The sequence below is a fragment of the Thamnophis elegans genome, chromosome 11, assembly GCF_009769535.1.
Source record: "Thamnophis elegans isolate rThaEle1 chromosome 11, rThaEle1.pri, whole genome shotgun sequence".
Classification (NCBI taxonomy): domain Eukaryota; kingdom Metazoa; phylum Chordata; class Lepidosauria; order Squamata; family Colubridae; genus Thamnophis; species Thamnophis elegans.
This window is the reverse complement of record NC_045551.1, coordinates 30,855,253-30,867,092: the sequence shown is the minus strand read 5'-3', so window position 1 is coordinate 30,867,092 and position 11,840 is coordinate 30,855,253. Positions and strand designations below refer to the sequence as shown.

Sequence of the window (11,840 nt, the reverse complement as noted above, 5' to 3'; positions counted from 1 at the left end):
GAGAAGGCAGAGTATAATTAGCCTACACCTTTTTAGGCTTAAGGATTATCCTCTTCAGTATTTATCCTCATCTCCAGGGCAAGGAGAATGAGATAGTGGGAAGCACTGAGCGCTTTAACCATAAATAAACAAAACCTATTTTTTAACTTAAATTACTTAATTTGCATTTAGATTTGTGAGGGTATTGAATGCTGTGGGAACTGTCACTCAACTTCATCCTATGCAAATAACAGGCTGCCTGGAAAAACGCCACTCCGACAGTCTTCTCCCTTCCCCTCCCTTCCCCCACCAAGTAAAAGGAACAAGAGACCAGCCTTAACCTTCCGCCGACTTAAAACGCCGGGGCGCTCAGAAGGATGGGGTGCGTTGGCATCGCCCCGAAGCACCGCGGAGCCGCAGCCTGAATTGAAGGAACGGCGGGCTGGCGATCGCTTCCACCCTCTTGCCGGCATCTGGGGGCGTGTTTTTACGCCGGGAAGGCGGCCGCTGCAGAAGTGGTCACCACCTCCCTGGTTTCCCCTCCGCCTTCCTCAAGTTTGAGCTTGTTTTTGAACCGGGCGACCGCGGCGGGGAGGAGGGCAGCTCCCTCAGGCGTGGTTCCGAGGGGAGCCATGAAGAGCCGGCGGCGATGGAGGTGGCGATGGCAGCCCCACCGGCGATTTGCCCTGGCCTTAGCCGCCTACACGCTGCTGCTCCTGCTGCTCCTGTCTTACACGCTGGATTATCGAGCCAGAAGGGGGGGCGCGGGCGAGGAGTGGCAGCTGCCCTTCCGCTGCCCCAGCCTGCAGGAGGCGCTCGGCGATTGGGGCTGGGAAGAGCCGCCGCCGCCGCCGCCGCCCCCGCCACCGGCGGGAGAGACTGAGGACGGCAACGGGACCGGGAGAGAGCCCAGCCCGGGGAGCCGAGCGGGCGGGAAACGGCACATCTACTTGCACGCCACTTGGCGCACCGGCTCGTCTTTCCTGGGAGAACTGTTCAATCAGCACCCGGATGTCTTCTACCTGTACGAACCCATGTGGCACTTGTGGCAAGCGCTCTATCCCGGCGACGCGCTGAGCCTGCAGGGCGCCCTCCGGGACATGATGCGCTCTCTCTTCCGCTGCGACTTCTCGGTCCTGCGCTTCTACGCGACGCCGCCGGCCGGCCGCGACCCACTCATCCCCTTGCCCGCCTCCTTCGGGGCCAAGTCGGGCGGCGGGAGCGGCAACCTGAGCACGGCGAGCATTTTCGGCTGGCGGACCAACAAGGTGATCTGCTCGGCGCCTTTTTGTCCCCACGCGGCCCGGGCCCGCGCCGACGTGGGCCTCGTCGACAGCACCGCCTGCGAGCGGAGCTGCCATCCGCGTCCGCTGCGGGAGCTGGAAGCCGAGTGCCGAAAGTACCCGGTGATGGTGATCAAGGACGTGAGGCTGCTGGAGTTGGGGGCGCTCTTGCCGTTGCTGAGGGACCCGGAGCTCAACCTGCACGTCATCCAGCTTTTCCGCGACCCCCGCGCCGTCCATAACTCTCGCCTCAAGGCCAAGCAGGCGCTGCTTCGGGAGAGCATTCAGGTGCTGCGCAGCAGGTATCACGCCGAGTTCCGAGGATTGCCCCGCCGGCAGCTTCCGCCCGCGGCCGCCGCGGCCATGGCCGGGGTCGGCGGTGGAGCCGCCCGGACGCACCCGCAGCACCGAGCCGAATTCTTGCTGGGCGGCGCCCTGGAGGTGATCTGCCAGGCCTGGCTGCGTGACTTGATCTTCTCCCGCCGGGCCCCCGCCTGGCTGCGCCGCCGGTACACGCAAGTGCGCTACGAGGACCTGGTGCTGGAGCCGCGCGCCCAATTGAGCCGCTTGCTGCGTTTCGCGGACCTTCCCGCGCTGCCCGCCCTCGAGGCCTTCGCCTTCAACATGACCCGCGGGGCCGCCTACTCCTCGGAGCGCCCCTTCCTCATCTCCGCCCGCGATGCCCGGGAAGCCATCCATGCCTGGCGGGAGCGTCTCAGCCGGGATCAGGTGCGCCAAGTGGAGGCTACCTGCGGGGAAGCCATGCGGCTCCTCTCCTACCCGGCGAGCAGCGAAAAGGGCGTTCGGCGTGATTCTGCTAGGGGACGCTCCGGCGCTTCTCCTCATCCAGGTAGCCGTCAAGTCGCTCCTGGCACAATCCACTTAACTACGTCTATTCCGCCTTAATAGAGCACTGGGGTGACCCCATCTTTTGCTCACAGGGGGCACCTCCGCAACTAGACCTCCCGACAGAAATGGGGCATGTTTTTCCAGTTGATTCTATGAGTCATAAAGTGAAGAGGAGGGTTATCCGTCCCACTCTGGCATTTACTCTGCCTCAGTGTTCCCCATCTTGGTGCCATTGAGGCAAGACCTATCACCCAAGCTATTATGGTGCATTGGTGCAATATCTGCCCAGAGAAGGCTGCCTTAGATGTGCTTTTATTTTATTTTATAGCTGTTTCCTTCCCTACTTTTGACAAATAGATGACAAACATACCAACTCCTGTTGGTACAGGAGTACGAACTCCTGTATTTGAATGAGGACTTTAGTCTCTTGGAACTTGCATAAGATTGCAAAGCAGGTTATTAAAGCTGAGTCTTAAACAATCGTAATAGTCAGATTTAAAACAAAATCCATATGGATAGTCAAAACATTTTGAGGATCCTCAGCCTAATATAGAATGAAAGGCTACTTTTTTAAAGCTTGAAAGATGCAAATGGCCATCATAAAAGAAGCATTGTCTACTTTCTTTTCCTGCATAGGAGAGTGCACAGTAATTCTGTTTTTAAATCTCTCAATGTGTTCTCTACCTCAAGTATCTTTTTACACTTTAGGTTTCCCTAATACCAAGAATAATTGGCTGTTAATGATTGGTATGTTTAAAAGTTTCCAGCCAAAAGATTTTTAAAAGGAGAAACTGGTTTATAAAGTGGCAATTATACAGAACATAATAAAGAGCTTTTGGGTAATTACTGAAGGGGGATTATTGCAACCAGTTGAAAGGACCCTATTTACATGCTTGAAACAAGAAATGCACTGTAAATCATTCAAGTGATAATTTTGGTCTGCAGAGAAAGAAAAAGCTTGCAAATGTGTTATAATACCACTATGTCTCAGCCAGCAACTTTCCTGCCTTGAAATTGGGTAGGTTGTAAAAAGTACAGAAAATGGAGTGCTTCATAACTGCTGCATTGGCATAAAACCTGAGAAACTCCAATTATCTTACCATTCATTTCTGAATGGTAAATGGGCTTAGTTTTCCCACATAAAGGCAATGTGCCATCAACAATTTCTTATTTACTTGCATGCCTTGTTTTGTGTGTAGAGCCAATTTGTCTTAAAGTGCCAAAAATTATAATGCCAAGAGACTGGTAATGGACTACTGTAATGTAAGGCAATTATAAAACTTTCTTGCTAAAAGTGTATTCTTAAATCAGCTTCTGGGGGAAATCATTCCACTTGCAAGGAAGAGGGAATGTTTTAAGAACAGCTGCAGGAACATTTCATGAAATTTTTGTGGAAGCATTTGCAAAGCATGGTTAAACAGATTACTTCATAAATTGGGATTGAGTACAGACACATCAAACCTCAAGAGTCCTGAAGCTGTAAATCAATTCCAAAATTAGAAAATATTTATGCTGCTTAGCTTGAGATTTGGCCCAGTAAGTTTTAGTTTCTAAAACAATGAAGAAACAATCAAGAAAAACATTCTGGAAACAAGCATTAGACATCCTGTAGTTGCCATTTCTGTCTTTTAGGAAAAACAGGAGCATGCAAACTTATCCTGCTTTTGATATTCCTGATTTTGTATGCAGATACATCCAGATGTTATTCAATGGTTAATACTACTGTTGTAAATGTCTACAGTTGTGGACATTTATAAGTAATATACCAGATAAGACTCACAACAGCATATTTCCCTTTCCTAAGTAGATATTTTTAGATGGGTGCAGATTTACTAATGCTACTTTTGATATTACTTGACATGAATGCCCACAAAAGTAATATCAGGACTGAGAGTGATTTCGTATACAGATTTGTGAAAAAATATTTGCTGTATTTCAGGTTTTCTGAATCTTTCCACTTAATCATTTCAGAGTTTTATGTGGATCTTAGTGATACATTATCTCCAGTATAGGCTGGCTTTACAAATAATGACAAATCATACTTTGGTTTGTTTAATTTAATCTTAGTGAACATATACTGTGCTGTCCCATACTAAACACTGTACATAAGAGGTGTATATAAAGTGGGACACAAAAATTTCTACATGTATTATTAAATATGTAGATAAATCTTGAAATGTATAAAACTACGAGGCTGAATACTGTATTGTAATTGACTTGCAAAGCTGAGATGGTATTTTTCACTTCATTACTTAAGAATTGAATAGAAATATGAATTAGAGAAGAGCTGTACATTAGAATCTCTGTAAAGAAACCTGAAGAGAAAAGATGTATATTTTCTCCAGTTTCTTCTAGTACAGTGGATCTTTTACTATTTATTTTATGTGATTGAGTTATGCACAGAATTAATCATGGCTTGCAATACCCTTTCATATTTTCTTAGTCTAGTTCTCATCTATTAGGCTTATACCCAGGTAGTTAAACTAATATTAAGATCACAGTGTTAACCTAAATGTTATATCCTAAAGGTTTCAAACCATCAAACCTATGTAACCACTAACATGAGATTTATTTAAATGCTAGACTGATATATAATCAGCTTTTGGGTGTGGGATTTAACAGCAGATTGATAATGAGTTGAAGATATAGCAAGAGTAGATAGTAAAATTCATACAGACCATAAACCTACTCCATACCAAAGTTTAAACATCAGCACCCAAATATGAAATATAGAGCTAGCATCTCTAACATTTATTGTCTTCTTTCATATAAATGTCTTATACGTTTGTATATTGAATAAATCCATCCACTTGCTTTGTAGGCCTTGGACAAATGTTGTATTTCCAGACCTTGACTTCACTTGATCAGTTGTATAATTAACCTTATATTATTGAGAGAGCTTAACTCATTTTTCACAAAGATGTTACATTCTGATAGTTACCTAGCTGAGGTGAAAGTGTACATTTTATTGGTGACATAATTGAAAATACATAAATTTGGTTTCCAGTTTTACAGTTTTAAAATAAACCAAATGAAGAGAGGAATTATGCACCTAGAGTACCTTCTATCAGCATTGATAGCCAAACCATGAACTGGCCCAGCCAAAGGCTGATTTTGTTTTTCCCTGTTTTGAAGTAGTCAATTATCACACAAGGTAGGCAATTGCAATCTGTTTATTCTGTAATGAAGAGCCCCCAATATACAAATTGGAATACCTTTTATGCACTTTTGGAAAGCAAAGGCATATGATCATTAGCCAGCAATAGGCAACAATTCACATTCCTGGTAAAGGACAGTCCTGCCAGAAGGTTGGTTCATTACTAATATGTTACAGCCCTGGCCCTTCTGACCCTCATCCATAAGCCTGATAAGTAAGTATAAAAAACATTCTAGCTCAGTTATCTGCAACTGGAAAAAGAAATTAACCCTGAATCAGCAGCTGGCCTGGTTTGAGTTCCTTGATAAGACTATCAGGTAGCCTTCCAAAAAAATTTAGGGCAAGGATGTGAGCCCCAGGAATGAAAGGCCTGGAGGGAAAACATTTAAAAACAAAATGTTTTCCCCCAAACAAAACGGGTTGTTTGCCTACTACAGTATTATTTAGTCTGCTGCTACATTTTGTCTGGTTATTTAAAAAGTGAAGATGTCCTGCTGGTAGCCACATGAAAATAATTCTGTATTGATCTTGGCAACAGCTCTGAAGGTGATTGGCCATTGCCTTCTTCTAGAATGCTTTTCAACTTTTCTGTATATCTTACAACTCTGGTATTTCCTGATGGCTTCTAACCAAGGATTATTTTTAAGCGCTGTGTAGAATGCAGACTTTCGTGAAGTCTGTCAGTAAAAGTACACAAATGCTCTTTTCTCTCAGCTGTGTTTCTTTTCTATATCCTATTTTCTGTTAGCTCTTTAATATGTAGCTATTCCTGCATTTTGGACCTTTTAGGACACTTTTCTTTCATCTAAAACCTAGACCACACGTTGAATTAAATGATGATTTGTTGAATTAACTATTGTTGGATGTCTGCATTTTTGCACCATATGCCATATTTTACAAATCTTAATGAGTGGTTTTATAAATCTCATTGAATCATAATCTGGATTGTTGGGTTAATTTTAGTTACTAACTGGTAAACCGGCCTTGTAATTGTATCGACTAGTCTCTGACAATGTAATGGTCTCATAAGTATTAGATTTCAAATCCTATAACTCGTGTTTAACATGGTCAAAGTGTCAGTATTAAACTAATTAGTATTAGTTTAAGATTACTATTAAAATTTAGTACTATTTGAAGGGTATCTTTAGAAAAGATTAGTTATGTCATTGGTTTGCTTTAGCACATGCTACTCAACTTTAGGATTGCAAATCACTAATTTTGGCTTATTTGATAAACCGTAATGAGCAAACTATGATTTAGCACATCTGAGTCAATACCTTGCAGCATAGCACTATTATTTGCATGGTGATGTCACCACAGTTTGCTTTGGACACTATTGCACAGCATGCTGTACCAAAAAGACCATTAGTAAGGATATACGTATACCTACCACCATTTTACTTACCATGGCATGCAGCTCTTTACCATTAGGGTTTTGGCTGTATCTTTCAATCAACAAAAGCTGCTCTTTGAACATATAGAAAATTAAATTTAAGGCAATGAATATTTGTTACAAATTCTGGTTTCAGTTTCAGCTTGGATAACCATAATAAATTGGTTGAACAGTCATTTATAAAGCAGGCAGAAGATTGTTAAAGCATAATGTATCAATTTATTGGCAGAGGTTTTTTTTTATAACATGTAGCAAACAAAATGTCATCTATAAAGTCATGAAGTGTTCATTCATATATCTTTTTGCTGATTCATACCTCTGTAGCACTTAAATAAACTAGATTTTCGTTAGAAAGTAATGGTTATGTATTCCATGTACAAAATTAATATAAAATGTGTTTCCCAATAACCATGGAATGCATTTTTAAAATCAGTTCTACATTAATACATGGTCTGAAAACAGTGTTTACTTGCATAATTTAAAGGATTCCTTTGTACCTTAATCATCATAGATTGGGTTTTTGCCACATTTTGAATGTAAGATTTTGAATCAAAATAATTTAACTGAATTAAAATGCCACACTGCAAACATAATTATTTCACTATATGAATGATAATTTTATAGATTAAATATTTGTATATTGATTGGATGATTATCTGCCTTAAAGTTGGCATTGTTTCTTAGTGACCACATAAATTTTCTCCAGGAGCATTTATTCCAACCTAGTCTTTCTAGTCTTCCAATGGTTTATCCACCATCACTATAATTGAGTCCCTCAACTTTGAACTGGTTGCCCTCTTCCTCTCTTTCTTTTTCCTTTCCCCAACATTAGAGGTCTTCATATACCGAAATATATATGAAGTACATAATTTGACCATTGTCATTTATCTGACTAGTGAGAACTCTGGGTTGATTTGTTTGATGATCTAGGTGTTCATTGGATATCCATAGTATTTCCATGTATCTTCTTTAATACCAAAGTTAAACATTGAAAGCACCAATATTTTTTCTATCCTTTTTCAATGTCAAATTTATATATTGAATCAAGCACAATGTAAGATGCTAGTTCTGATCTTTAAAATTCTAAAAGGTTTGATTGCCTTTTAAACACAAATTCAAACATATTTAATGTCCGAGTAAATTAATTTTCCCTTAATAGCTGTTTTCATAGTAAAGTATGTCATGGAACACCCAGAAATGTATACATTAAATTAGGGACTACCCTATTTTTTTACATAATATATACATATGCTTAGGTCTCTGTAATTTTAGTGAAAATATATAATGATCAACAGATAGCCTTTTTAAATATACTGATTTTTTTCAAAGACTAAGAAAATATGAGGTACTAATTAACCTAAGATGTACAGACCTTTTTAGTATTACGTAGACTACAGAATAAAAATGTAATTTAACCTAATCTTCCTTCAAAAAACATGGTTGATAGTGTCCCTGTAACTGTTCACTTTTATAATTTTATTTTTTCAAACTCCCTTAGCCTCAGGTTCTCCACTGCAGAGTAAACATTTAGCTTTTCTTAAAAACAATATTTCTGCCAAAGAAATCTTGGATAGTACATTAAATCTCAAATTAGCCTACACTGGCTGGATTTGCAAAACATATTAGACCAAATTGCAATTGGCTACTTTGTGAATCAGTTGGTGCTATGAGCTCATTCAGCAATTTAGTTGTTTTTTTAAGTAACCACACGATAGGCAATGCATTTTTTTAAATGTAATTTCTGCTTCAGTTTATATAAGCAATGGTTATAAGAGCATACAACTTTTAAAACAAAAAGCACAAGATTTAAAACTTGACATTGAATAAGTAAAATTAAAAGAATTAAACATTTAGTGAAAAAGATACATTATATGCAATTGACAGCCAATGAAAGTTTTTCTGCATGGTTATAATGTGATCCCTATAATCCACACCAGTTGGAAACCTGGTTGCAGCATTTATGCCAACTGAAATTTGTAGACATTCTTTAGATTCACCTGCATCTTAAAATAGGCCCGAGTAGTGTGTTCTTTGTTATCTCAACTTATGCTATAACCCTCTATCTAACCTCATCATTGTTCCCTGCTAAGCCAGGATGCCAGAGGTGGGTCAGAGGTTATCAGCCACATAGGCCATACATCTATGTCATCCAATATTTCAATATAATGATAGATGCCGTGATAATTTACCCAAGCACCATCAGATATCTGGGCCAGAATATCTTAGCGTGCCTTTATCACCTACATCTCTTCCCCAGTTATTATTTGCAGCCCATGTTCTTTTCTCTGTTTTTCCCAATGTACTTGGCATAAGATCAATTATTTTTTTTAAAAACTCCCTCACTCAGTCTCTCCCAATGCATCACTATTCCTTCTCCATGCCTTTTTATTAGAAAGACTTAATATAGTCCCCCAACGGCAGCCCTCATTGGCATTACTTCTTGAGGAAAATTAGTCTAGTTCTCTGAAATGAGAGAACTGAAATGAAATGAACATACAATGCTTTATGGAAGGATTATGGAACTGCATGCCTGCATATTACAGAGCTTGCAATCAATGTGACTAATAGTTTCTGCTATAGTTACTGAAACATAAGATGCAGTCACACCTACCGTAGTTCATCTTAGGTCTAGTTCAGAATCATGAAGTGACTATTTTATCCTTCTGGTCAATTGTGTCTGATTCTTGAAGTCTTCCTGAACAAGTCCCTGAAGTTTCCTTGGCAAGGTTTTTCGGAAGTGGCTTGCCATACTCTATGTCCTCAATCTGAGAGAAAGTGACTGGCCAAAGTCACCCAGCTGGCTTTATGCCTAAGGCAAGACTACAACTCATGTGTTCATAGTTTTTAGCCTGATGCCTTAACAATTTCATCAACTGAAAAACTTAAAATCATACAGACTTAAAATATTACAAAATGCTAGCAATTTATTAATTCTCCCTATAATGCTGGGGATGAGTAGTGAGGGATTTAGCTTGTTTATTGGCAAATGATATAATTTGTTTATTGACGTATGTTACCACCTAATTTAAAAAAACCAACACAGGCTGATTAAGAGTAAAATGCTATCTTCTTACCTATGTGTGCAAGGTAAATTGAAGACCTTAACTGGAGAATTCCTAATCTAAATTGTGGATTTTTCTCATCACCACAGGCTAACAGACTGGTTGCTCACTTATGACAGAAAATCTTTGGATGGAGCTCTGCTTTCTAAAGACACTGGAACCATCAATGAACTGCAATTTTTACTGTAAATTCTGCATGGCAGAATGAATACTGGGAAGCTTTAATGAAATTGTTTTTATTATGAAGAAAAAAAACCCCTTTAAATATTACATTTGTCACAGTGCAATATCTGTGCCCCTCTAGGTTTTGAAGTGTTTATCTTCAGTCAACGAATGTGTTACTTGTTTTTATCGACATTCAAACCACCTACCATACCAAGTAAAAAGATGAGTGGAATTTAGAATCTCAGGCAAGGCAATCCAACTATGACTTTGACCTTTTCAACCTACCCAAAGACTTGTCAACAACAGAAGTGGAAATCTTAAAGATCTGTTGATTACTCCTCCCACATTTTCCTCTTAAAAATGTCGTTTTTCTTTTCTGATTTTTCTTCTTAAACAAATGCATATTCATACAAAATAACAGCAGGCAACATATTTATATAAATATTTTCCCCCCAATTCAGGAATGTGGCTTAGGGATGAATGAACCTTGTATCTTTTGTATCTAAACATTCTTCTGTCTCTGCATCTGTCCCCTTTTGAGCTAATACAATGAACAGGAACTTCCAGTATCAAAAAGAGATATTGGTGTGGAGGAGTAGAAAGACAAGTCTGACTCATTTTTGATCTCACAGGGGAAAAGCCAATTTACCTAGAGGTTTGGAAATTGTCCCAACATATAGATTTTAGTAGAATAGTCATATCAAAATCTTTGTACCCTCTTTCATAAACATAAAGCCTCAACTCTAGAGTTGAGCAAAATGGTGCTATCTTATGAAGCTATAATCAAACTAAATTGAAAGAACAATTTGTTTTAAGGCACAGTCAAGGTACTTCTGCCTCAGTGCCTGAGATGGACCACTTCACTTCAAAAGTATTGACAGAAGGATCTTCTCTGCATGCATCCACAAAAGCCCATAGAAAGCCCTCAAAGCAGCCCTAGTTAGTGCATCACTCAGACTAATATCAAGAAAGAATCCTGACTACAGAAGGTATAAGATAAATAGTATCTTCTAGCTGTTTTTAAAGCCCTCCCTTACCATTTCTTCCCTCATTTGATTCTATCCTTAAGAGTTTACCATCAACAAGATTACACTATTGCTGTTACTATGCTGATGACTTGAAAAAGCAGATGTGCCTTTTTATTGTTTTAAATGAAGTTGATCATATAATACAAGAAAATGCACTCTGTATTGAATTTAATTTCAACTATTTTTTTAAAGTCTGAAAATGGCCATTGGTTCAATAAATTAAAATATGGTCTGATTTTTATTGTGATGAGTATTATTATTACTATAGAAATTGGGACAAGGGGTTAAACTGACACACTTGAGACCAAAAATGACCTTTGTAACCAGAAAGGGAGTTCATCTTGACTAAGAAAATCAACTTCAAATCTAATACTGCCTTCGCATAATATGATGAAAATGGTGAGTAGACATCATGTGATAAACAAATGTTATATTGCAAACCAAACGGCTATATTCAAACCTAAGCCAAAACAAACTATATTATGATGTTCCTGTTTTATGAGATAATAAAAACAATATGCTTTCTGTAGTTTTGCCTTAGGCACTGCAGTCTGTAAATTATGGCTTATCCTTTGTGTGTTGCTTTAACACAGCCTAAAATTGAAAGTTTTAATGTTTAAAGTTAAGCTACGTATTTCTAATTGGTAGTTTTCCATATCATAATTAAGTCAAATCCAACCAAAGCAATACATGACCCAGCCCTTCTGCAAGAGCAGAATATAGAGGTGTGGTAGACAGGGATGACACTGAAATCTTTTTAGAGAATTAGGTCATATTTGATGGCTGTGCTCACAGGTTGTATGTTGAACCATAATAATATTCGTGGCACGACAAAACCGCGCTGGTCAAAATCGCGGCGATAAAATCTGTGACGTCATCACTGCGCATCATCACCGCCGCGACAACAGCGCGGCAACAGAAGGG

General features: G+C 39.9%; 1 protein-coding gene across 1 annotated transcript; it reads left to right on the top strand.

The window, feature by feature from the left end:
• The first annotated feature begins 507 nt into the window (after positions 1-507).
• CHST7 (carbohydrate sulfotransferase 7) lies at positions 508-11,151 on the top strand. Its single transcript, XM_032227015.1, has 2 exons — positions 508-2,112; positions 9,813-11,151. Exons 1-2 carry the CDS (start codon positions 612-614, stop codon positions 9,815-9,817), a joined length of 1,506 nt encoding a protein of 501 aa, XP_032082906.1. The 5' UTR covers positions 508-611; the 3' UTR covers positions 9,818-11,151.
• Positions 11,152-11,840: the final 689 nt, after the last annotated feature.